Genomic DNA, 27,970 nt, shown 5'->3' with positions numbered 1-27,970 from the left:
CTTCTGGGATTTGGAGTTTGCCGCTGTGGCAAAAAGATCGAGCTGGGGTCTGCCCCATTTGACGAACAGACAGTCCTTCTGACCCTGATGAAGTTCCCACTCATGGCAGGTGCGCAGTTCCCTGCTGAGGGAGTCTGAGATGGTGTTCTTGACGCCTGTCAGGTGGAGCGGGACAAAGAACATCTCCTGCCCGACGGTCCACAATCCCTGAGCTTTCTTGGAGAGCGCTGAGGATTGAGTGCCCCCTTGCTTCCTGATGTAGAACATGGTGGTGGTATTGTCCGTGAAGATCCTCGCCACCTTGCCCTTCAGTGACGGTATGAAAGACTTGAGGGCCCAGAACACTGCCTGCTACCGTAGGCCTGAGAGCGACCCTGTAGGCTTCCTGGATGATGTGGAGAATCCCTTGGATAATCTGCTCGATTTTCCCCTGGAGGAGCGAAAAGACGAGCGATGCTGCTGTGGCCAAGGGAACGTGCCGTCACTGTATCCGTCTTTATGGCTTGAAAGGATTCGTTGACCGCCTTCCCAACAGATTTATGCCATCGAAGGGCATGTCCAGCACCTTCAGATGAACGTCCTGGCGAAAGTTTGTGGCCTTCTACCATCCTTGCTGATGAAGGCAGACTCAGTTTCCCATCTGCCGGAAGCCTGTTGGCAACGTCCACTGCCACCGTAATGGCATGGTCCAACGCCACCTCCCCTTCCTGAAAGAGGGCGATAGCCTTCAATTTGTTGTCATCCCAGCTCGTACCAAAGCTCCCGGTCATATTGGGCCAAGATAGCCAGAGCATTAGCTGCCTTGATGGTGGATGCTTCAGCGCATATGACTTTCTTCCCAATGGTGCCCATCTTCTTCCCCTCGTAGGCTGGGGGGGCTGATGATGAAGCCGGGATGGCCGAACGTTTCCGTCCGGTGACGGTTGTGACCTCAAGCACTTGGGCGCGGAGTCCGGCACCCTGTATTTCTTCTCCAACCTGTCTTGTTTGGAGCCGTGCATGGGTTCTTCATGAGGGCTAGGCCTTCTACCCAAATGTCGTCCAAAAAGAGTACCGCCATGATCGTCTTCCCCTTGGACTTTCATCGCTGATATAAGAAGCCCTCCTTCTTGGTTTCCTCGGGCACCAGCTGGAACAGCTTGAAGGCGCTGGAGATCGAGTGGAATGATCCCACCTTGTCTGGTGGAGAGATTATGAGGGGCGTCCAGGTGCAGTGATTTGTTGTCTGCCGGGATGAAGTCCTCATGTTCGGTTTCTGTGGCCGTCTCCGTGCCAGTGTACTTGTGTCTATCTGGGTCCGCAGGCGTAGTCGGGGCCCAACGTGGTGGAGGAGGCTGATGTGGCGGCATCGGATGATGTTTCTCTTCTTACGCAGAGGATGGTCAGGGCCTGTGGCACCACAGGTGCCGGGGGCAACCTCTGCTGGATCTCCGTCACTAGGGCGTGGAGAGTCGACAGGATGTCCGTGGATATGTCCCTCGGCTGTGAAGGGAATGATTGAGTGCTAGACCCTGCGCCGCCTGGGTCTTCATGGACTGTATGGACAGACTCTTGGTTGTCGTCGTACGTAGATGAGCTGTCCATTGTATGAATGCAAACCTTGGAGGGGCGTTTCGGGGCCTCTTCATCCCCCCACCTTTTTCCTCCCAGAGGGTCGCGCCTGACAGGCAGGGATACTGTCTGCGCCGCAGGAGCCACCCTTGTTGGGTTGGCACCAACCGCTGCTGCGGTCGTCACAGAAGATGCCGACGAAGTGATCGACAAGGACTTTGGCTACGTCGTTTGAGCCTGCTTGGGCTGCGCGGGCTTCTTCTATCCCTGCGGCCTTGGCTTTTCTGATTTGTCCCGTAACCGGGGTGGACAACTTCCTATTTGAGGAGGAGCTCAATGGCAGGCTGGCTATGGAGGCGGACGGCGGTGGCGATTGTGGCCTATCCAACCTGGGACCTGCATCAGCAGTGAATCAGTGGAATAGGACTTGCGGTTCTTGGCCTTATCTTGTACTTCCACGGATGGGGCTTCCTGAAAGGACTTTGACCTCTTCCTAGAGGGAGACCGCTCTTCTGACCGGCCGGTGCTGGGTGAGGTATGACCCTGCTTGGAGCTTGGGTCAGAGGCCTTGCCTGACTTGAGCCATGCCACCAGCCTGCTATACCAGTCTTTCTTGGTCTTCTTTGAGAAGCCCAGGCATATCTCACACCCATTCTCGCTGTGGTATGGATGCCGGCAGTATAGACATTTTAGATGTTTGTTTCAACAAAGACGTTCCGGGGCCCGCATTGGGTGCAGGGCCTGAAGAGGGTCCCTTCCCTCCTTTTTCTCCTCCGTCATGGTCGGAAGATACAAAGTAGGCCAAAGACGGCCTTCCAGAAACATCGACGAACCACCCTTGAGGGGCACGCAACTTCACAGACAACGGAACCCTGTTGCTGGCCGATGGAGATAGGAGCACACGGGCTCCGATGAAACAAAAATATAACTTTTCTGCTAAAAACATGGAAAAAAGCAACTTGAGGACTCCAAAACTGAAGCGTGTGGTAAAAATCTGAAGATGGCTGCCAGAGGCAGGGCTTAGGGATAGGACCTTCATTTGATGGAGGCAGTATGACCCAGAGGACAGTGATTGGTTTTGAGGAGAAATACAGTTTTGCCGGTTTGACTGGGAATATTCATGAGCATGTGAATCCATGCCAGACCCCATGCTGGGGAATGACGGTTTTTATACCAACACATTCATTTCAGTCTTGTGCATGTTGTGCTCACTGTGCTATCTAGATGGCAAAAATTGATATAGAGAATCTTGACAAGCATGTTGAGGGCTGGTGGAAGGAATTCGGCAATCCAGCTTTGTATTTAAATCCGGTATATAAAAGGAGGCATTATTAATTGGATGTCTGATCTGATTTCACGTACCAGATTCCTTGGATGGCTACAAAATAACCTGTATTATATCAATCAAATCTTCCTAAAAAACAGAAAAAGCTTATATTGAATTGATGCTTTAGTTGCAATACAAATAGTAAACCGCAATGAAATTCACCATGGACTGGGAACAAGAACCCTGCATGCAGTGCCCGTACAGCATGGAATGCAGGCACTGGTCAGTGCATCCCTTTGATCTTCCTCTGGCCATGACACTTCCAGCAGTGCCTGCAGGGCATGGCTTGTAAGCACTGTTCCCAGAGCAACACCGGGCACTGACCACCTTGCAGTGCTCGAGGTACCGGGACTGCAGCCATGCCCGGAGCACAAGGACCCTACTATCAATGCCAGCTGGGCATGAGCTGCCTAAATGCCCTGTGGGACCTGTACCCCTTGCTGCATTCTCTGCACGACCCATTGGTTGGTAATTGGTACACTTGAGGTCCACAGGCCATTTGCTGGGTTCATTGTTACAAGCAGACCTAATGTCATTAACGTAAGCAGGGTGCTGCAAAAATATTCAGAACACGGCAACTGGGGCTGCATACACCCGTTTTCTGTGCTTAAGAGTCCCATATTTTGTATCTATCTGCTTGTCTCTGGGGGTACTATATGGCCAAAAAATGCTTTTCTGTGCAGCATCTCGTGACCAGATATTTGGTCTGTGGACCATGACAGCTGCCAAACTCAAAATAATAATGAGGCTGGTACCCACCAACCACATCCATGGGCTCGCATTCAAATGTAGTTCCATGTACCCAACAGAAAATTGCACAAAAATATTCTTGGCCCACTAAGAAGAAACATTGGGCAGACGTTCAACAAAGCAACTCATAGTAACAGCGCAAAGATAATTCAATCAATGGTTTTTGCACTACCCGAGAGCAAAGATTCCCTATTTAAGTTTGGATTATGTAAGGGTGCAGAGGTAAGACTCGCACACAAAGGTGGCATGTTTTTGGGTAAAGACTTTTATTAAATAAAAGAGGGTTGGAAAAATGCCTCACTATTCCTAAAGCGAAGAGGTGTTTCCCTACCTCAAAGAAAAATTGCGAAATTGTCAGGAAGTCCGAAATAAAGAAGTCTGTCACAAGGATGATCTCTTCTTAAACTAAAAAGTGTTCTCAAGCAACTTAGAAGTTCCCCGTCTCACTGGTTATAAAGTAATGTCAAATAATGTTCCAAAAATACAAGATTCCCAAGCTAGGTTTGTGCTCCTTTCCCCTAGACGTATTTCTCTCTTAAGTCTCTAAATAACTCGCAAGGAACTGCTGCTTGACTTCACAGATCCTGTATCATACCCGCTTAGCATGCCTCACTGCCAAGCAAGTGTTTATCTGGCAATGTTTATTTTCTCCTTTCTGGGTCCTACACCCTCTTCACTTAAAACCTTGCCTTCACATGTGGGTGCAAGTCGCAGGCTCAAAAGGTTGCTTTGTATCTACTTGGTTCATCTCCTGCCAAGTATACAACTCTGTATCAGTTGTCTCAGGGTCCCAGACCCGCTTGCTTTTAGGTGCGTGTCCCAGACAAGCACGGTTGCGTTATATCCGTTTGGTTCACTCTCCTTGCAAATATATAACAATCTCATTATCTTCCGGGTCGCATACCCTCTCTTGCTCTTTGGTCCCAGACCGTCTGTCCCAAATTCACACATTTGCTTTGAATATACTTGGTTCACTCCCCTTCCAAGTACACAACTGTCTCTCCTTGGTTACAGGGTCCCAGACCCTCTCTCTCTCTCCAGCTGCTGAGCTCACCCTGATGCTTCCTCAGACCTCTTCCAGCTCCTGGGCAACCAGTATACCGATTTGCATCCTTAATCGCAGTACCGACAGTTCCTGGGCAGCTTTACTCTTCCTGGAGGCTCCAGCAGCGCTCAGGCACCCAGAGTGGTCTACAGCATCCCTTCCGACTGAGACTTTTCTCAGGTTGCGTGTTCTGTCTTCCCTGTGCTTCGCTTTGCGTTAGGGTAAGACTCTTGCTATTCCTCTTCGGGGAATGGCTTTCCATGGCTCGCGTCTCTGCAGCGTTCGTTCCAGCTTGAGCTCGACTCTGCTCCTTTTGGAACTCGCACATCGAGCTGATGTATTTGTTTGAGCCAATTGCTGGACTACTGGCCATATTCTTCATCACATTATCAATTTTAAAGCTATATGCATAGTACTTTGGATGGTCTGATCTTTCAATGTTCTCAATCACGGTACTAGGGCTGAATGTATAATGCCTGGTATCATTTTGTCTCTCAAGACGTTAGTTTGGCCAACTTGACAAATACATATTCGCCCTATCCAAGGATGGGGCAGGTGGATTTGGAAGAGCAGTTGGATATGGTGAAGCAGGGAGATACCGCATTCTCTGTGACCATCGTCCCCAACCCCATAGGGGGATTCCCTACCCATGTGATCCTTCCTCGGTGCACCACCCCCAGGGGGGAAATTCTACTGCGGATGCACCGCCCGGGCCCCGAGGAAAGAAGGGACGACATCCTTAGATTCAGCACAATGTGGTTAGTATTTCTGGGAACATCCTAAAACGTTCCTCCTATTGATGGAAATGTACAATTTCAACAAATAAACTTCAGAGAGTCTGCATGTTACAACTTTGTTTAAAGTTTCACACAGAGTGCTTAATGTGGGCCAATTAGCCTCCCAAAATTATATTTGTAATAGAAAGTCCCATCTTAACCAGTACTAAAAAGTCCTTGTCACCAACACCAAATTGTGAAATAACCTTCTGAAAATATATTCTCATTAGCGGTCAACATAGAATCGAAGAAAAACCATCACTACGTGGACAGAAGAAGGGATAGCATTGCTCACCAGTGCCCATACACAAAAGCTAAAACAACAGACCTTGGCCTGTAACAATCTTTCCTGGCCACACCAGTGCAGCAGTGCAGTAAACTCATTGGTTCATGGGTCTGCATACCATACCCAAAAGCATGCACTTGGAGTGCCTGTTTGTACAATTGTAATCAGGGCCCATACATGTAAAAATGACTGCTCGGAAATGGGCTGCAAATATCTTTGTTAATGACTCTGGAGGATGAAAATCACACAAGGATCTCCTTGGACATTTCAAAGAAAAAGCCTTCTCAGGGATTCGCTTCCTGTTCAAGTGAATTGTAATGGAGCCCACTGAAGTCATCCACTTCCATGTTTTTGTCTGCGTTGGAAGAACGTCCTGGGAGATTTCGATGACCTGCTGTAAAGAATAGAATAGATGCTCGATGCTTTGTTAGGTCAAAGATGCACTAATTTTGGCATACACCAGAATTCCCTGAATAGGGAAATGCAATTACCTTATCGGCAGGAAAAGTAAATGCCACTGAGGTGCAGGGGTGAAGACAACTGTATTTACATTAATGAGGAGAAAATGTATCCATGATGTTATTGCCAAATAATATATTATATCTGATGTGAAGGATGGCACCTAAACCACTGAGTCTCAAGGACAGTTCAAGGGTCTTTAATGAATTTTATGTGAGGCCCATGGCCGTCCATATCTCTCTCTTGCATTCCCACAAGCCTCCTCGCTAAACCAGGTATCTAACCCCAGTCAGTGCTATGAATTGTTGACCCGTACTGTCTAATGTCTGGCTTGTTCTAATGAGGTTTTTCCCTAAAAAGCAAGCTCACCGACTACCTAAGGAACTTTCTAACTTTCTCTTCTACTCTCATCACAGGTTAGTGTTCAGATTGGGAAAGGGGTTGTTCCTTGCAATTGCTCTGTAACATTAACCTCGTTCAACTTATTGACTTATCAACTTTACCTTGCCTCCTCCCCACCAATCTTTTGTCCCTCAGAGATTTTACTCTACCTTTCTCCCAATTCCACCATTTGATGTCAACAGTTCTCCAACTCTACTACACCTCCTCCTTCCACACTACGCCTCCCACTACTCCTCCTACCAACATCACTATTACTTCTCCCACACTACTAGTACTCTTTCCCCTAAACTACTACTCCTCCCACACCATTACTCCTCCTGCCACACTACTATTCCTCCGCCCCACACTATTCCTCCTACTCGAGCCACACTACAACTGCCATACTACTAAATCACCCTCCTTTCACTCTGTACCAGCTTTCTCTCAGTCGCACTGTATATGACCCTAACACACTCGTATAACACTTGCAGAACCACTTTCATTCCAAGCCAATGCCTCACTTGAACCAAAACTCTTCTTCACAGGCAGCCCCTTTCCTGCTCGTCTTTTGGTCGCCGTCCAGATCCTCCTCTAACCTCACCTGATACACCCAGACTTCCAGTTTCCTGCTTAACTATACCACCCCTCGTGCCAGTTGCCACTTTCCCTCAACTCATTTTCTTGCTTCTTTTCTCTCCGAGCACGTGTATGTGCAGACAAAACTTTAACGTGGGTCTAGCATTGCCCACTTTCTGCAAGCAGGCAGACCTGGTGCCCTTGGAACATCTGTTTGACGGTTTGTGGTTTGGAGATCGCTGTCGGTTACCCCCTTGTTAAGTTTGGGGAGCCTCCTTTTTTGAGTCTATGGTGGCCTAGCTGATTATCTTTGTTCTGGGCGGGTTTACCTCTAGATTTGCCGGTACTATGTGGGTTTCAACTTTGGGCTGCTGCACCAATCACCATCTCTCTTTTATCTGCCGCTCTGCAGCAGTGATCGGGTCTCTGCAGCTTTCTTTGTGAGGGTGATTATTCTTGGGTTCCCTGGCTTCTCTTCTCCGCTCTCTTCAGTGTCGGCATCTGAAATGTGAAAGGAATACTGATGTAAATAGGCATTCAGAGGCAAGACTGGAGACATGGTTCTAAACAGCAGCAGATACAGATTGGAACAAAGGGGGGGCGGGGGGAGGCAGGAGTTTACACACACTGCTGCCACTGTTAACAGCAGTAGTAGGACTGGCTCTGAATCCCTCCCTGGTAGGCCTCTCACCCAGCCCTACAGATAAGGGGTGTATCGGCCACTTTTACACCCTAAAAATGGGCAAATACTCCCCAAAAATCAAAATAGGGAGTAAAAATATTCCCATCAAAAAATAGCTAAAGACATGTAGAATCTTGCGCCCCTGCATTCACCCTCACAGGTCCATGGATATGTATGGACCAGTAGTGCATGTATTATCACAGGAAGAAACTACTACTTCCAATCTGTCAGTTAAAAATGTAAATATGTATTTTTTAATGTGCATGAATAACTGGGTGCAAAGTAATAAATATTACAAAAACATTTCCGTTTTTCATTTTTACTCGCTTATAAAATACTCTCATTGGGAATTGGACTTACATTTTTACTCAATAAAAAAGCATTTTACTCCCAACTTTTAAAAATATGGAATAAAATACTCCCACTTCCAAATCATATCTGGAGCACTGCTCTCACCCCAGGCTCAGAGGTGTTCCCATGCCCCATTTGGGGAGGGCAGATTATTGGGATTATCACACATCTCCACCATTTCTTCCAAGCGCCTCCTCTCCCCGATTTCTCTCCCGATGACCTATCTGGCGAAGGTTAGCATGACAGAATATCCTTGTTGGCTTGTTTTCACCACGATCTATGTTCCATCGAGAAATAAAACAGCCATAAGGCCAGGAACCACTTTAAAAGACTCTGGGTGTGTGTCCTCGTTCATGGCCATCCCGACAAATGGGTCTGTGATGAGCCTACATTTCCTTCAGTTTAAATAACACTGGAGGGTTACACAGCCCACTTTATTGCCAGAGCATCTAGTTCAACTATTGGATAGTTCATGTCTTGAGGTTGTAACTCCATGGGTCTGCAACCTTTGACTTTCCAGATGTTTTGGACCAGGACCATCATCAACCCTAACAAGCATTGTAAATGGTGAGGGATCATGGTAGCTGTAGCCCAAAATAGCAGGGTTACCAACCCCTGTAATAGCAGAGGCATCTGTTTGCAAGATGAACTCTCCTGCAAAATTAGGCTTGAGGACCGGACTCTTGCATAGGGCCTCAGCCAGGTGATCAAAGGCTTTCTGTGCTTGTTCGTCCCACACAAGGATGTTATGGTGGTCTTTTTTAATCTATTATAGAGCTGCCTATGTCAGAGAAATAGGCTATGAACCCCTGATAATATCCCACCGGACCAAACAGGACTCAAATGTCAATATTCAAGAGTGGTCATTTCAACAGTTGGACGGCTTCTACCTTGGTACAAGTTTAAAAATGAAGATTTTGCAGTTAGAAAGGGAGTTGTGTGATTTGTAACCTTGGAATGGACCGTCCCATCTACCACCTGAAATCCCAGGTATTTTAAGGAAGATTGGCCCAGATGACACTTGGCAGGGTTTGCCTTCCTGAGCTGTGTGCAGACTGCCGGAGGTGATCCTCAAAGCTGGAGCTGTACATGACTATCGTCTAAATAGGCTCCCGTAAACTCCCGGCAAGGAGCCAGGACTGGATCCATCAATTGATGGAAAGTGGCTGGGGCCCCATGAAGTCTAAAAGGTAGCACTATGAATTGGAATAGCGCCAATGTGTGGAAAATGCTGCCTTGAGCTTGGTAATATTAAACATAGAAATATACTTGGCAAGGCCTACCCTCTCTACCAGCTCGTTGATATGAGGCATTGTGTGGGCTTCAAATTGGGAGATCTATTTCAAACGTTAAAAATACAAGCAGAATCCCAAGCTCTGATCTGCCTTGGGTAGAAGTACTATTGGGGATGAACAGATACTGTGTGATTTCTCGAACACCTGTAGATTGAGCAATTTCTTGAGATCTTCACATTTGATTTTCTTCTGTGCTTCTGGCACCCTGCATGGTTTCAGGCAGATAAGTCTTCTTGGGGTTGTGATCTTATGAAAGACCTCATGTACTCGCCCAGGCTTTGGGGCACAGACGTATGCATACCAATCTAACCACCTTGCCAAGTGCTGGTGCTCTCGAATGCTGAGTCAGATTGGATGGCAACCCTTCGTACTTCTGTCAGTAGGGGACTCTGTAGTTTTCTTCGAGCTGCCTGATGTACCTTGTATGTTACTGGGGAGACTCTTTCGATGACCAAGTATGGTCAATGCCACTGAGCTAGTAGCTTGTTTTGTGCAGTTAGGAAGAGAACCATTACTTTGTCTCCTACTTGAAATGTATGCAGGTGGACCATCCTGTGATAGGTGGTATCTTGCCTGTTCTTAGCCTTTTCCATGTGTGTTCTCACCAGCCGTCTAACCTTTTGCACATACTCTTGTGTTTTAGATCAGGGAATTGTAACTAGTTTGTCAACTATTGGGGCCTTACGACTCTTCTCGCAAAATGCCCAAGACATCCCTGGGATTACATCCATATACCAGTTTAAACTGGGAGAATGCAGTAGACGATTGTGGGGTCTTTTGGATGTCAAACAAGGCCCAGGGTACCAACTCGTCCCAGTTCTTTACGTCTTCTGAAACTAACTTTCGCAGCATCTGCTTCAGGGTTTTCTTTAACCTTTCTACCAGACCATCTCACTGTGGGTGAAACAGATGTACGCAGCGTTCGGATCTTCATTAGGTCTGTCATTTCTCCCATTAACAGGGACATGAAACTGCTCACCTGGTCTGTCAATATCTCTTCCGGGAAAGCACACTCCTGTGAAGAATGGCACTACCACTTTCAGAATGGACTTTGTGGTAGTGCTTCACATAAGAAAGGCCTGTTTATAGGTTTGCATAGTTGAGGACTAGGATGTACATGTGCCCTGATTTTGATGGTTCAAGTGATCAGACTACATCCATGCCGATACTGTGGAAAGGTACTGCGATAAGTAGAGGTTGCCAAAGGGCCCTGGGTACATTGTTAGGTGAAGTTTTCTGACAGACGGGACAGCATGCACAGAACTGTTTCACCTCAGTGTAAAACCCTGGCCAGTACAGTCAGAGGATTAGTAGTGTTTTCTTAAACTTTGAGAGCCAGGTGCCTGTCAGTCAAGTTGGATGTGCGCATTCTATTAATGGCCACTTAAATTGTTTGTACTCTAGTAACCGTTGATAATTAATATGGTCATCTCTTTGTTTGACATTGATTAGGTACAGCACCCCCTCCTTTCTAGATGAAGTGGGGGACCTTCATAGTTTTGCTCTCTGCCTCCAACACAGAGGGCTTCCAGTCCTGGTCCAAGAAGGAAGGTCGTGTAAACGCCATAGACGCCTGTTGAGGAGGCCAGTTGAATAGTTTGCCCTCCCTTGTGCTTTTGTCATCTCCCGGAATCCACCACTTCTTTGCCCATCAAATCCAACATTTCTACTTCACTAGTCGGAATTAGAATCTTCTTGCATATCAGCTGGGTGACCACTTACCCCAGTTTCAGAATGAATGGCCGTTGTTCCAAGTTTGGCAGGAGTACGTTGATCTCCCCTCGAAAGTCTTGGCCGATCACACTCAGTCCAACCTCGAGAGAATGTTTCAAGGCCAATCCTGACTTTGGAACCACTCTCTAATAGGTCCCCTCCAGCATTTCCATCTTCAAGTCGGTCTGCCCAGGCCTTTGGCCCAAAATGGGATGGTGGTTTCTTCATCCGCATATAGGAGACATCTGTAGCAACTAGAGTGATGCAGGTATTGGGCCTGTCAGTAACCCTTTAGCAAACTCCAGTGTAGCTCAGCAGAGACTCTGACAAATAAGAACAGGGGAATGGAAAATTAAGTCTCCTAATATAGGGTGACTTTCCTACTGAGAGTCCAGCCTTTGGGAGGTATACAGGACACGATGGCCAAGAGCTCTGATGAAAAGGCGGGAGGAACAGAACCTGGTTCTCTCCAAAAATGAAAAGGAACAGGACAGACCAATTACTACAGGGTTGTGAAACACCAAAGACATAAGGTCTCCCCCATCTTCCCTCTCCTACCTGTATAGAATGATATTTTTGCGGACACACCTATTCGCATTGGCCTACATCCCACTAGGTGTCTTGTTACGATAGTCCATATGCCAGGTAATCATCCATCAGATCATTACCATACATACAGAAAATAAGTCACTTCTCAGGGGGCGAAACCCAGGCGGCACGTGGGCGCAAACTAAGTAGTCCGGGACCATGGAGAAAAAATTCCAGGAATGAAATCAAGAAATAAATCCAGACACACAATCTGTCCAGAAGTCATTGGTGACGCAAAACAAGAAGTGACTCTCCTGTCACTGTGTACCAGACTTCTCACATATCACTGCCCTAAAACTTGCCTCGCACTCACACTGCACAACTACTACCTCTCCTAAGCTAATGCTGCATCTGATCAAAAACTCGTCTCCAGAAGCCGTCACTTCCTCCTTTCTCCTGCTGGTCTGTTCTTCGGGGTCCTCCTCCTCCTCTGACCTTACGCGATACACTCGCACTTCCCGTTTGCTCTCCGCTTTTTATGTATCCCTCCCCTGGTGTTGCTTGGCCACCTCCACCTAACTAATTATCTTGCCTCTTTCCTCTCCCAGGGAGTTTATGTGCAGGGAACATTTTAAAAGGGCGATTAGCCCACCCACTTTCTCCACACAAGTCTGCCACTCGACAGATTGGCAGCAGTGGAAAATCCTTACGACTGTTCTTGGTTTGGAGCCCTTTGTCTGGGACCCCTTGCCAAGTTCAGCAAACCTTCCCATTTTGAGTCCATGGTGGTCTAGTCGGTTGTCAGTGCTTGTGGTGGGTTTAATGGTGAGATTTGCTGGATCTGATCTGTGGGTTTCTGCGTTGGCCTGCTGTGCCGTGTCCATCTGCATCTCTTTCTCGTCCGCTGCGCCAAAGCAGTGATCGGGTTGCTACAGAGCAGGCACTTTCCTCATACAAGTTGTTATTCTTGGGTCCCTGGCTTTATTCTCTCTTTAGTATCGGAATCTGAAATGGGAACAGAAGAATGGTGAACATATATACGAATTTGGAGGCAAGGCTAGAGACATGGTTCTACACAGACACAGATTGGCACAAAGGGGGAGGGGAGCAGGAATTGGGACCCTCTCTACTGCCACTATCCATCTCTGGGGTAGGAATGGCTCTGGATCCTCCCTAGTGGGCCCTCCGCCCCCAGCTGAGAGCGGCTCCCATCCCCCCTTTGACAAAGCCAGATTATTGGCCTTGTCACACTGAACAATTTACTAAATTTATTTAAGCAAATATAACCTCTTATGTGCAGGGTTCGAAATTGAGGGGACCTGGCAGCTATTTAGCTCCTGCTTCTAGCATAGTAGAGCCGGGCTAGCTTGAAACCAACATTTTCCAGGAGCTACCTTTGGCTCCTAGGGCCAACTGATGCCTTCCAAACATGTATATGTGGCATTAAGTTTGAGTATTTGAGAATGTTAATAAAGAAGAATTAGAACACATGTAAATTGTAGCACAATGGTTCTTAAAAAATGGACAAAAAGTTAAAGGAGCATCTCTGGTATCTCCTGGTTCCCCTGCGGAAGCTCCTGCCTGTGATGAGTGTCCCTCCCACGTGTATTGCCTTTTTAAGATAGGCCCAAGCAAATAAACGGAGGCCCTACAGGCACGTGCAGTAGACCGGCTGCAGACTCCAAGATGGAATGACTTAAGTGTCTCATTTCAGGCCGGCAGGCACGCACCGTTTGAGCACAGGCCTGCAGGCCATGGTGCCGTGGGGTCCTGTAGCTAGCATGGTTCACCCTGCCTCTCTACAAGACCGGGTGTACCCCCGGCAATTATCTGAGGCGCTGTGCCTCCACCCAGGTGCTGCTGTCCCCAACGCCAACAGGCTCTACTGGCATCGCCAACCCCCACAACAATGACGACGAGGGAGAACCCTGCGGGGTTCCCTGCCCCATGGTTTCTCAGTTTTATTTCTTTTCTTCCTTTTTCTTTTGGTGGAGGAGGGAGGAAAAGGTGTTGTTCCCCGTTGGGGGAGAGATTGCAGCATGCGGCATCTATCACTACAAGAGGAGGTGGAGAATGCCCAGCGCTTAGCCGGCAAACCCCTCCTCGTTGCGGCCCTCTGGAAAGAGGGTGCTTGTGTGTGTGGCCGGGGAGAGAGTCAGCCCGCAGCCCTGTGTCATTGCCCTGAAAGCCCCACCAAATTGCTTTGCCACCAAACAAAAGAAGCCGACGCAGCAGAGTTGGCCCGGCCTCCCGCATTCTAATCTGAAGCACTCTGCTGCGCAGGAGACCCAACACTGCCAGGAGGGAGCGAGGAACTGGGCAGCCGTTGCTGCCTACCGGGGGCGGGGGTATAACACTAACTCCCGCCCTCCCCCAAGAGCCAGGAAGGAGCACAGCTGTCTGCACACCAACAGGGGTGCCCAGGCCGCTAGGCAGTGATTACAACATGCTCCGTGTCTGAGCGAAGGAAGGGTGTGCCTGCCCGCCTCACAGCCAGAGGCAATGGTACCTGCGCGGCCTCCCACGCTCGGCTGTGCAGCATCCCGCTGCCACAGGAGAGTGAAGTGCCTCACCCGCTATCATGGAAGGTGAGTGCAGCCTCCCTTGCAAGCAGTTGTTTGGCCTAGCCGACGATTGAACAGCCGAGCCCCCACGATCCTGGCCCGCCCTGTCGTGAATAATAACATGCACCGCGTCGGAGCAGAAGGCAGAGTAAAATAGATCATGCCGGGATAACCCGCTGAGATCCCAGGTTGCTCGGTAGCAATAATGATGAAACGCCTCATGAAAGCGCAGCAGGCAGAGAACGGAGATGACTGTCTGCTTGCTTCGCCATGGCCGCAACACCAACAGTGGCCCGCAGCTCTGTTGGGAAACCTGGGCCTCCAGCGGTGAAAGCAATGAACTGCTACACGTCGGAGCAGGGGTGACATGCAGCAGCTCCATGTCGGAGCCTGCAACAAAATACACAGGTGCCCTATCAAATTCCTGGGCCGCTGGCGGTTAAAGAAGGAAGAGCTCCAAGAGGGCGCAATGGAAACAAAGTGTATGGCCCCCTGCATACCCCGGGCCGTGATGGCAGTGATGGGTGCATCAACTAGAGATTGTCAGAGCATGGGAAACGAATACAAACCCCCCCCGCCCCCAACTCCCTATGAATCCAGGGCCAGCTGGCAATGGGGGAATGGAAACGAACAAGTTACCCTCTTACCTGGTAACGTTCTTTCGATGGGATGGTCTGACCACGTATTCCATATATATGACAGTAATCACCACAGCTGTGCTGATTCGGAAAATCTTTCGGCATCTGCGTCCTGCGTCGATGAGCTGCCTCGAGGACCTCCTGCGACGTCACTGGATGTTATAAGTAGGACGCACGACGCCCGCAGCCTCAGTTGTAGTTTTTTCCCAGAACGTGTGGCACCAGTCTTCTGCCAGTCTGACCACACAAAGCCTTGCGGAAACATAAGCTGCAATCGCATAAGAAATTCTGTAGCGGGGAAGGCAGGGAGGGAGCGATATGGAATACATCGTCGGACCATCCCATCGAAAGAACGTTACCAGGTAAGAGAGTAACTTGTTCTTCGAGGGGATTGGGTCCGCCGATGTATTCCATATCTATGACAGACTCCCAAAGCAGTACCAATGCAAGGAGGTGGGAAAATAATTTATAATACTGAAATTTAGAATGCCCAATCAAATTGCGGAGCAAAGGACCGCCTTGCCAAAGGCCAGATCCTGTCCACGGATGGAATCGAGGGAGTAGTGGCGTACAAAGTATGGACCAAAGCCCAGGTGCCTGCATCACAGATGTTACGAATAGGAACACCCCTCTGTAGGGCAGTAGAGGCAGCCATAACCCTGGAAGAATGTGCCCGCAAGCCGACCGGTGGGTTCTTACCCGCAAAGCGGTAACATTCAGAAATTGCCAGAATAATCCAGCGAGAAAAAGTCTGCATAGTCACAGCTTGTCCCAAACGCTTTCCAGCGTAACCAATGAAGAGTTGATCGTCCACTCTGACCTGGGACATGCATGAAATATAAAAGCATGAAGCTCTCCTAGGATCGAGCCTATGGAGCCTCTCCTCTTCCTTACCAGGATGCAGAGGAGGATAAAATGCCGGAAGAATAACCTTCTGGCCTAAATGAAATTCCAACACCACCTTCAGAAGAAAGGATGGACGAACTCTAAGGACAACCCTGTCCTTATGAAATACAGCGAAGGGTGGCTTAACTGAAAGTGCCTGTAACTCACTCACTCTCCGAGCAGAAGTGACCGCAATCAAAAATGCAGTTTTAAGAGTTAACATTCTCACAGGGCACAAATGCAAAGGCTCAAACCGAGCACCCATCAGAAACTTGAGGACAAGGTTCAAATCCCAACCGGGCACCTGGAAAGGTGACGGAGGGAACACATTAGTGAGCCCTTTTAGAAACTGAGAAATTAAAGGGATTTTAAAATAACTCTTCAGACGAGCGCTTAAATATGGACAGCGCCGCCAGGTAACCTTTAACAGTACCCACTTGCAAGCCCCAGTGGGCTAAAGAAAGCAAAAAAGACAGAACCACAGGAATGTCACATGAAAACGGATCCACATTCTTACCCCTGAACCAGTCGCAGAACTTTCTCCAACGGCAACGGTACAGGGACTTTGTTGCGGGTCTTCTGGCCGAAAGCAACACCTCCATCACGTCTTCAGGGAGGTCCCAATCCTTATACCACAACATTTCAGAAGAACAAGTTACTTTCTTACCTGGTAACGTTCTTTCGATGGGATGGTCCGACGACGTATTCCATATCTATTACATGTAATCACCACAGCTGTGCTGCTTCGGAAACTTTTTTCGGCGTCTGCGTCCTGCGTCGATGACGTTGATGCGCTGTCGAGGACCTCCTCCGACGTCATCTGATGTGATAAGTAGGACGCACGACGCCCGTAGCCTCAGTTGTAGTTTTTTCCCCCAGAACGTGTGACATTAGTCAACTGCCAGTCAGACACAAAGCCTTGCGGAACGTAAGCTGCCATCGCAAAAGAAATTCTGCAGCGGGGAAGGCAGGGCGGGAGCGATATGGAATACGTCGTCGGACCATCCCATCGAAAGAACGTTACCAGGTAAGAAAGTAACTTGTTCTTCGAGGGGATTGGGTCCTCTGACGTATTCCATATCTATGACAGACTCCCAAAGCAGTACCAGAGCAAGGAGGAGGGAAAGAATTTAGAATCAAAATTTAGAATAGCCAATCAAATAGCAGAGCAAAGGACCGCCTTGCCAAAGGCCAGATCCTGTCCTCGGATGGAATCGAGGGAATAGTGACGTACAAATGTATGTACTGAAGCCCAGGTGGCTGCATCACAGATGTTGCGAATAGGAGCACCCCTCTGCAGGGCAGTAGATGCAGCCACACCCCTGGTAGAATCGGCCCGCAAGCCAGTCGGTGGGTCCTTACCTGCCAAGCGGTAACACTCCGAGATGGCTAAAATAATCCAGCGAGACAAAGTCTGTTTCGTCACAGCTTGCCCCAAACGCTTTCCAGCGTAACCAATAAAGAGTTGATCGTCCACTCTGACCCGGGACATGCGTGAAACATAAAAGCTCAAAGCTCTCCTAGGATCAAGCCTACGGAGCCTCTCCTCTTCCTTACCAGGATGCGGAGGAGGATAGAATGCCGGAAGAACAACCTTCTGGGCCAAATGAAATTCCGTCACTACCTTCGGAAGAAAAGAAGGACGAACTCTAAGGACAACCCTGTCCTTGTGAAATACAGTGAAGGGTGGCTTAACTGAAAGTGCCTGTAACTCACTCACTCTGTGAGCGGAAGTAACCGCAACTAAAAACACAGTTTTCAGAGTTATCAGACTCTAAGGGCAAGAATGTAAAGGCTCAAACGGAGCACCCATAAGAAACTTAAGAACAAGGTTTAAATCCCAACCGAGCACCAGGAAAGGTGACGGAGGGAACACATTAGTGAGCCCTTTCAGAAACTGTGAAATTAAAGGGATTTTAAAGTAAGAACACTCTTCAGACGAGCGCTTAAAGATGGACAGCGCCGCCAGGTAACCTTTAATGGTACCCACTTGCAAGCCCCTTTGGGCCAAAGAAAGTAAAAAGGACAGAACCATGGGGATGTCACATGCAAAAGGATCCACATTCTGAACTCTGCACCAGTCGCAGAACTTACGCCAATGGCAACGGTACAGAGACTTTGTTGATGGCCTTCGGGCCGAAAGCAACACCTCCATCACGTCTTCAGGGAGGTCCCAATCCTTATACCTCAACCTTTCAGAAGCCAAGCGTGAAGGTTGAGGGATCTGACCTCTGGATGGAGAACCTGACCCCCCCTCCCGTGAGAGCAGATCGTCTCGGTAGGGAAGACGACGTGGAGGGCAGATGGACAAGTCGAGAAGGTCCGGGTACCACGTCCTCTGAGCCCACGCCGGAGCAATGAGGATCATCCGGGAACCGAACTTCCGTAACCTACGCAGCACTTGCGGGATGACGGGGACTGGAGGAAACGCGTACAGCAGCGGGAATGACCACTCCACCACAAACGCGGCTCCTAAGGCTCCTTTTGGAGGAAATTCCCACGAGCAAAACCTTTTGCACTTCCGGTTGACACTGGAGGCGAAGAAATCCACTTGAGGCGTCCCCCAAAGGGCGAAGATCTCCAGGATAAATTCCTGAGCCAACTCCCACTCGTGAGAGATCGCGCTCTGCCTGCTCAGAGCGTCCGCCGTCACGTTTTCGTCTCCGGCCAGATGAACTGCCGAGATTGAAACTTCCTGCTGGATGGCCCAGAACTCGAGCTGCATCGCCTCCCTGCACAGAGGAAGTGACACTGCCCCCCCCTTTTTGTTGAGGTAGTGCATGGCCACTGTGTTGTCCGTCAGGATCAGGACACTCTTTCCTCGCACAGTCGGCAGAAAAGCCTTCAGGGCTAGCCTGACGGCCCTCAGCTCCAACAGATTGATATGGAGTCTGGACTCCGACGGAGACCAACGACAGCTGACTGTCAGCCCGTTGGCATGAGCTCCACATCCCGTGAATGATGCATCCGTCACGATCGTCACCTCCGGCCAGGGAAGCCAAAATGGAGCCACCTTCATCAAATTGCCTTCGACGGCCCACCACAGAAGGTCCCAAGCGACCGAGGGCGGTACCTGAACCGGGTCTGACATCCTGCCGGAGGACTGCGACCATTGTGTCTTGAGTGCCCACTGCAAAGATCTCATCCGCAGGCGAGCCTCTGGCACCAGAAGAATGCAGGATGCCATGAGGCCGAGCAACCTCAAGAACTCGAACGCTGGGAGCGTCTGGGCATGCTGAAACTTGTGCACCATCTGCTGAATGTGAAGAGCCCTCACCTGGGGAGGAAAACACTGCCCCAGGGAAGTGTCGAGCACTGCTCCGATGTACTGGAGCCGCTGTGTTGGCGTCAAATGGGACTTCTTTAAATTGAGGGAGAAGCCCAGCCTGTGAAGGGAGTGGCAGGTGATCGACAGATGATCCAGGACTTGCTCGGGAGAGCTCCCCCTGACCAACCAATCGTCCAGGTAGGGGTAGACGTGAATCCCCCCTTGCCTGAGATGCGCTGCCACCACCACCATGAGCTTGGTGAAAACCCTCGGGGCAGAGGTCAATCCGAACGGCAGGACCCGAAACTGAAAGTGCGAGTCGCCAACCGCGAACCTCAGGTACTTCTTGTGCTTGGGATGGATCGGCACATGGAAGTAAGCATCCTTGAGGTCGAGTGACACCAACCAGTCCTGAAGCTGAAGGGCCTGGAGGACTTGAGAGAGAGTAACCATCTTGAACTTGTCCTTCCTGAGGAGTTTGTTCAAACCGCGCAAGTCCATGATGGGTCTCAATCCCCCGTCTTTCTTCGAAATCAAAAAATAAGGGGAATACCATCCCTTGTTCCTCTCCGCTACAGGCTACAGTTCTATGGCGCCTTTCTCCAGCAGGGCTTGAATTTCCTGCGCAAGGAGCGGATCCGGACACTGCAAAGAGAGGTTCCCCGGTGGATTGTCGCGAGGCCTGTGCCGAAAGGGAAGACAGTAGCCGTGGGTTATGATCTCCAGAACCCACACATCTGAAGTAATGGCTTGCCACTCTACAAGATGCTGGGCCAGCCTTCCCCCAACCAGCGAACCATGGGACATGGCCTCATGATTGAGTGGGAGCGGCTGCGGCGTTACCTGAGGGCAAAGAGGCAACTGCCCGAGCGGCCGTGGCACCACAGGTACCCTGTCGTCCACCTCTGGTACCCCTGCGTTGGCCTCTTTGACTGCCAGCTCCTCTCGCTTTACTGAAGGACGAGTAATAGTGAAAGGAACCACCCCTCCATTGCTGTCCCCTAGGACGAAAAGGCGGAGGTTGGCGAACTGCAGCGCCCAACGACTTCGCTGCAGCTTTTGAGGTCTGCAACCTCTCAAGGCTCTCGTCAGCCTTGCTGCCAAAAAGGTGTTCAGCGTCAAAGGGTATGTTGAGGAGCCCGGACTGCACATCAGGAGCAAACCCCGACTTCCGCAACCACGCAAACCTGCGTATCACGGTGCTCGCCGCCATGGACCTACTGACGCATTCAGCTAAATCCAAACCCGACTGAACGGACTCACACATGGCATCCTTACCATCCTGGACCATAGCAAGGAAACCATCCCGTTCGTCCCCTTCGGGAATATGCTCAGCCGCTAACGCAACACAGTTCTACAGTGTGTGTGTGAAACGAGACAAGGCACAAATGGAGTTGGCCGCCTGAAGCGCCATACCACCAGAAGAAAACACTTTCTTCGCCCAGCCATCAAAACGTTTGTCGTCCCTATCAGGAGGGATGGTAGGGTACGACGCCTGCTTTGCCGGGGCCGTGGCCGCCTGCACCACCAAACTCTCCGGAGTGGGGTGCCTGGTCAAGTAGCAGGGGTCGCTACTGGCCGGACGGTATTTTCGCGACAAAGATCTGCCCACCGCCGGGAGACTCTCCAGAGCAGTCCAAGCCGCCGCCGCCACCCTTCTCTGTAAAGCCATATGGAACGGCAGTACCGGGTCAGTTGGGGGACCAACATCAAGGATGTCCGTCAGATCATCCTGCACAAACTCCCCTGGGGGAGCAGACCATCCCAAGTACTCAGAAACCCTAACCATAAGGCGCCGGTACGAGGAATCGGCATGAGAGCCAGGCTCAGGCCTACAAAACTCCACCTCCGGAGAGGTGTCCAGTCCACTGGCATCATGCAGTGACTGCCTCAAATCGTCTGACTATGGCCCGAGACAATTTCATCTGGAACCTGACTAGGAACCAGGCCATCAGAATCCTCATCCGCCTCTGAAATATATTCCAGGTGGCGAAAAGAAGGCACCCGAGAGTGCTTGCTCTTAACCAGAGCCTTCCTAGGGGGTTCCCCCGTGCCACGGGGTACCTCCGACACGAAAGGCGTCGATGGCGTCGAGCGAATCGGCGCCAACGTCGAGAGAACAGGCATCGGCGTCGAGAGGATCGGCGTCGAGGAAGTCGGCGTCGACGTCAGATGCAGCGTCGACACAGCCCTCGAAGCCGGCGCCCCAAGCATGTCCCTCGACGACCTGAGCGTCGACGGCTTCGACGACTTCCTCGGAGCCGGAGCCTCGAGAAAGCCTGTCGACGCCCTCGACGTCTTCCTCGAAGACCTCATAGGCGCACACGGTCTCGAACGCGTCGAGGACCGGGACCTGGAACGGGTACGTCGAGAACGAGTCTCCTTGTCCGAACGGGACCTCTCCCGTGACTCATGCCGACCACTCTTGCGAGCGGTGTCTCTCGACCTCTCACGACCGACCCCACTTGGGGGCGCGGATGGCTTAGTACCCTGCGACTCAAGAATCGCCAGCATTTTCTTCCCGAAGGAAGCCCATTCCTCCGACGTCGCATGGCTGGTGGGGTAAGCGACGTGCCGGGCAGAGTCCTCCGAAGAGGACCTGGAAGATGACCGGTGTCGGCGCTTCCGAGAATGCCTCGAAGAGGCTGAGGAGTGGCGAGACCAACTCCTAGAAGGAGACCCACGAGACTTCCGACGATGACGCGGAGAGTCACCCCTCGAATCATCCGTCGAAAGCCCCGCAGACTTCGACTTCCGGTACTTGGACACCCGACCTACCGACAACTTCTTCTTACGTTCGTGTAAGGCTTTGGACGTGAGCGACTAGCAGTCGATACAGTCATCCGTGTCGTGGGCCACCCCGAGGCACCAGAGGCAGGCGTCGTGCAAGTCCGTCACCGACATCTTGGACCCACACTCCCCGCACTTCTTGAAACCCGGACGCGGGTTTGAAGATGAAGTAGAAGACATCTTCACACAAAGGATTTTCACAAAACGAACAGGTTCGAAGAACCGAGAAGAACAGAACTCCAAAGAGTCGAGGCTTTAACCGAGATTCACGAAGCAACACGTTCGCGGAAAAAACGGAACTGAGGCTACGGGCGTCGTGCGTCCTACTTATCACATCGGATGACGTCGGAGGAGGTCCTCGACGACGGCGCATCGATGTCATCGACGAAGGACGCAGAAAAAAGTTTCCGAAGCAGCACAGCTGTGGTGATTACATGTCATAGATATGGAATACATCGGAGGACCCAATCCCCTCGAAACCAAGCGTGAAGGTTGAGGGATCTGACCTCCGGATGGAGAACATGACCCCCCTCCCGTGAGAGCAGATCGTCTCGGTAGGGAAGACATCGTGGAGGGCAGATGGACAAGTCGAGAAGATCAGGGTACCACGTCCTCTGGGCCCATACTGGAGCAATGAGGATCATCCGGGAACCGAACCTTCGTAACCTCTGCAGCACTTACAGGATGACGGGGACTGGCAGAAACGCGTACAGCAGTGGGAATGACCACTCCGCCACGAACGCGTCTCCTAAGGCTCCTCTTGGAGGAAATTCCCGCAAGCAGAACTTTTCGCACTTCCGGTTGACACTGGAGGCGAAGAGATTTCGATGGAAAAGCAATCCAATGAATGCATTTTGATGGATGAGCATTCGATGGATAGGAATTCAATGGAAATACCAGATACCATGCTTACCTTTAGAGGTTGGATCTTCAACAAACCCTTTTCAACCATTTTCTTCACTGATCTTCCTATAACATTCTCACAATCAATTATTCAGAAACAAGGAAAAGAGCGGGCCAGGAACAATGGTTGGGGCGGAGAGATTGAGAACAACACAACCTTTTAAAAAAAGCAAATGGTACAGAGTTTTGAAATATCCAACACTGCAAATGGCCTAAGTGATTAAGCACATATTGAATGGAAATCCAGGTCTTCAGGCATGGTTATTTTTATCCTTCAAAAGAGAACGGTAAGGCAACTTTCAAGTATGACAATAACTTGACCCCGCTGGGTCATTATAAAGGAGTTCTGGAGATGATGATGCCAATCTATTTCGATCAACTTTTACTTTTCACAAATATGCATGTGGGTCATCACCTATCTTATGCATTCTATTAAGCATGTAAGGACTTGAGGAAAGAGATGACTGATGGCTCCGCTGTGTCAGGCTGCAGTCTAAAATCTTTGACATGAACGTTTTCTGGCCAAAAATGCACTTCCTGGTTAAAAACGCAATCTGAAGCCAGTCCTCGAACTGCAACCCTTGTCCTACCCTTCTAGATGCCAGTAACAGAACCAGCTTGTGACAAACAAACAAATGATATGCATCCCACCTCCAACATATTATGAAACTGCACAGGAAATCTCAGATTTCACTACAGTCTGTTGCTTTCACATGTACTGAAATGTCTGGAGGGGGCCTATTAGCTTAGGGTCACATGGAAAGGGGACGAAAAGGGAACACAGTTAGAGGACAGCTTGTTTTCTTGGTTGAAAAAAACGACCCGAGAAGTGGGTTGTGAAGCTTTGCTCCTTTACGTGTATCTTGCAAAAGTCAATCCAAAACAGGACCTGTACTTCCTAAGTTGGTCACTTTTACTTACAGAACTATCAGATCATTTCACAAACTTGTCATCACAAAGACTACCAGATGAGAAATTATTGAGATTTTAGATGACAGACTGGAGGTAATTTTCATTATGGAGTGGATTAAAAGGCATGCACAACACATGTTTTCTTTACTCTACTCCATATTTTCACTGATTTGTATGGCAGTACAAAATGGAATTGCCATTTCCACCACCCCCATCCGCTCTGCTGTATAAATCTGCAGGTATTTACATCAGCATGACATTTTCATGGTGGGGCAAATGCATTTGATTCCTATGGAATGGGCCTGCTGTTTATAACTGCTAAACGCATGCACATTCCATAGAAGTAGACTGTAAATGCAGTTTGCCATCAGGATATCTTTTGGACAGACTAATACAGTTTAACGTTTGCACATGGCAAGGGGGTGTCCGAAGGCTCGTTGTAGGACTGTGCTCTTCGAAAACATGACAAGGTACATCAGCCCTTCAGCATGAACAATACTTACTTTTTCCCCCCCTAAAGAGCACTCCATCCATCCTTTTAAAAGTATTTCTAAATGAAAAGGCAAAAAAGCACAGTATTCCTTACCGTTTGAAGAATCATCACTTTGTGTGGGAGTCTGGGGGAGCATGGTGGCTCTGCTTTGACACTGGAACAGTAGAATTACCCTATCTGAGCACATGTTTTGGGTGTACCAATTGGGAGCAGGGGAATTATTTTGCATAAAGGTGGTGGAAGCATCTGTTAACATGCAATGCCATTTCTTGGTGAGGTAGCAGAGATATTATCAATCAGGATTGTATCAGAATTACAGTACTCAGCAGACTACAGTCTCTTCTGGGGGATAGCCTGTACTGGAGAGAATAACTCCCCGTCTGGTTGTCATCCCAGTATCCTCGGCCTTCACTCACCAAAGCATGCGAAGTGATGACTGTGGGGGTGAGGGAGTTACTCCCACTGCCGGCCGACAGCAGCGTGTTCACCGTGGCGTTGATTCTTTCCTGGCAGGAACCAGAGGAGAGCAAACTGGGGCAAAAGGGCAGCTCTAAGTCCCGCGGCTTACGGCTTTTCAAAGGCTGCCCCTCTGTAGGAGTTGTGGGGGTCGAAGTCTCTTCCTTCACTTTCACCATTTCCTCACTGTGGTTACTGCCCTGTGAAGCTGCATGTGCTTCATGAATCGTAGTCTCCATGTCATCTATTGCCAAAAGCTCCTTCTCGGGTGGCAAGTGCTCCTGTTCTGGTGGGTTGACTACCACCACAATGTCTTGGTTTGAGGGTACCTCTGACCCCTGAACTTTTAGCTCTGGTACAGAACTGATGAAACTGTGTTGGCTTGTGATGTTCTCAACGCTGTCATCGGCAATAGATATTTCATCTGGAGACTCCACTTTAACTTCTGGCAAAGAGCGACCCACAAGGATCTATGGAATAGGAAAAGAATGCAATCAGCAAGGCATTCTGGGAAAACTCGCATTTCCACTGCATCCCTGACACACTAAGCAGAGCATGCTGTGAAACCTGCCTAATATCATACCTCTGTATCAAGCAAGAGACACAAAGCAGCAGACTGCCTACCTTTACTTTAAATTGGCCTTAAACACATTAAGCAAATCATCAAAGAAGCCACCTCCCAATCTGTCATTATATAAATGAAGTGGGGGCATACTGAGAACATTCCTCAATTATCTCCCAATGTGTCACAAACGAAGGCATAGCTGCTTGCATACTCCTGCCCCCACTCCCTGTCCCCAACCTTTCTGACCATGCAATATCCAGCTCCTAAGCCCAAACATCTACCTTCAAGCGCCTAACGCAGGTCATACTGGGAAGATTCTTAATTCTGCGTCCCAGACAAAGGAAGTAGGAAAATATCACCAACCACAGAACTGAAGCTGCAAGGACACGTTTATAAACCTTACCAAAGTACTCCCACTGAATCCCAGATAGAGTCCATGCGTACTTCCCAATGCATCTTAGGTACATGAAGTAGGACATACGTGAAATATTCCCAAACTCCTTCTCTATATACCAAACACGTGGAATGTTGAGAAATGCCTCCAACATGACATCCAGATGGAATACGTTACTTAGCTGTAACTATTGTTCTCCAGCATGGGTCTGGCATGGATTCACATGCTCATGAATATTCCCAGTCAGGCTGAGAATCCTCTGTAAAAAGAAAAAACAGTTTCACTTTCACTTACAATTTGTATTTCTCCTCTAAACCAATGACTGTCCTCTGGGTCATACTGCCCTCATCCAATGACAGTCTTCTCCCTAAGCCCCGCTGCTGGCAGCCAGCTTCAGATTTGGTAAGCACATAAAGTGGCAGTATGACCAACAAGAGTCGCAGAGGGGATGGAGGGAGGGTTCGCATGTGAATCCATGCCAGACCCATGCTGTAGAACAAGAGTTGCAGGTAAGTAACATGTTCATTCTCCAGCATGGGGTCCGGCATGGAATCGCATGCTCATGAATAACGAATACATAGCAGTAAAACATTACACAACCACACGAGGTCTCAAGGCTCAACAGAAGCAATCAACTCTTACCTCTAGAACAAAATCACCTCAAGCGAACAGGTTGTGTAGCACTGCTTTGCCGACTCTGGACTTCTCCCTGGAATCCCTGTTGTCGCAGTAGAAACTCGAAAAAAGGTATGCATGGACCTCCACGTAGCAGCCCTGCAAATGTCCAGCAGGGGCACATGAGCCAGGAATGCCGTCGTCACAGCAATCGCTCTGGTGGAGTGGGCTCTCGGACGGCCGGGCAGCGGTCGGTTCGCCAACCGATGGCAGTGCATGATGCAGCCAGAGAACCATCTTGAGATGGAAGCCTTGGACAAGGCCTTCCCATGGTCCACATGAGAAAAGTTCACGAACAGCTGTGAAGTCATTCCAAAACTCTTTGTGCGTGACACATACAACTTCAGGGCACAAGCAAAGTCCAACGAGTGCAAGGCCCTTTCAGCCGGTGACGAAGGATTCGGGAAACAAAACGAGCAACATCAAAGGTTCGTTGAGGTGGAATTCCGATGGAACTTTCGACAAGAAAGAGGGGTCCGTCCGCAGCACCACCCTCGTGTCATGGAAAGTCAGGTATGGCTGCATGCAGGATAGGGCCAGTATCTCACCCACCCTCCTGGCGGAGGTGATGGCCACCAGGAAAGCCTTTTTCCATGAGAGGAACTAGAGAGGGGCCTGATGCATAGGGTCGGAGGGGGTCCCCATGAGCCTCGTCAGCACCATGCAGAGTTCCCACGCCGGGGCAGGAACCTTCACCGGCGGGAAAGAAGAAAACAATCCTTTGAGAAATGTCTGGACGAGTCGATGAGACCAAAGTGAAGACCTTCCTGGAGACCTGTTCCTTGATCGAGGCGTGCGCCAGTCCGGCCTTAGCCAAGAATAGCAAATATGGAAAAACCTGCGGGCCGTGACCCTCAGAGGGGTAAATCTTCTGCGACCGGCACCATCCAGCGAAACGCTTCCACTTGTGACCATAGCACTTTAAAGTCAACAACATCCAGCGCGACTGTGATGGCGTGATCTGAAGCTACCTCTCCTTCCTGGAAAAGGGCGATCGCCTCCATCCTCTTATCGTCCGGGAGGAACTCCAAAAATCAAACCCAGCTTGTACCACAGCTCCCAGTCGTACCTGGCTAGGATCGCCAGTGCGTTGGGTGTCTTGATGGTGGACGCTGCACTGTAAATCACTTTACTCCATATGGCATCCATCTTCTTACCCTCGCTGTCTGGAGGGACTGAAGACGATGACGGGTTAGATGACCGGTTTCCTTGCGGCCACCTAAGCCACCGATGGTTGAAACCACAGGCACTTGGGTGTGGATTCCGGTACCCAGTACTTCTTCTCCAGCCTATCCCGCTTGGCTGGAGTGGTGCAAGGGTTCTTCAAGAGGGCCAGGCCCTCCTCCCACACGTCATCCAGCAGGGGCACTTGTCATGATGCCTACCTCCAAGGAGCCAGGTCCGACCCAGCAACCCCAGAGGCAGGCATCATTTTCCCCAGGGGAGTGCCAGCGGGCCCAAGCTGGGGCCCTTTGGATGTAGTCCTGGCGCCTTAGGCGCCAGGCTCATGTTGGACCGCTGTCCTGGCGCCTTAGGCGCCAGGCTCATAAAGCTAGACATGTGTTCAAGTGTTTTAATGTGCACTTACCTGATACAGACCATGCTGCCACATCCAGGCCCTCTTGAGGCCTGAATGGAACTACTTTACCTGTGGGACTACTTTCCACCCGGGTGTGGTCGGGGAAGGATACATACCTGATCGGAGGA

The 27,970-nt window shown here is 49.8% G+C and overlaps 1 protein-coding gene across 2 annotated transcripts in view; it reads right to left on the bottom strand.

The window, feature by feature from the left end:
- ELK1 (ETS transcription factor ELK1) overlaps positions 1-27,970 on the bottom strand; it is a 795,254-nt gene that overhangs the window by 236,081 nt on the left and 531,203 nt on the right. For both annotated transcript variants that reach the window (XM_069647417.1, XM_069647418.1), the window contains one exon: positions 24,590-25,099. In XM_069647417.1, coding sequence (XP_069503518.1) covers positions 24,590-25,099 — 510 coding nt within the window. The remainder of the gene's footprint in view (positions 1-24,589; positions 25,100-27,970) is intronic.

Source organism: Ambystoma mexicanum, chromosome 2q (assembly GCF_040938575.1).
Source record: "Ambystoma mexicanum isolate Mex_15411 chromosome 2q, UKY_AmexF1_1, whole genome shotgun sequence".
NCBI lineage: Eukaryota > Metazoa > Chordata > Amphibia > Caudata > Ambystomatidae > Ambystoma > Ambystoma mexicanum.
The sequence above is the reverse complement of the archived record's forward strand: the minus strand, read 5'-3'. Positions and strand labels throughout refer to the sequence as shown.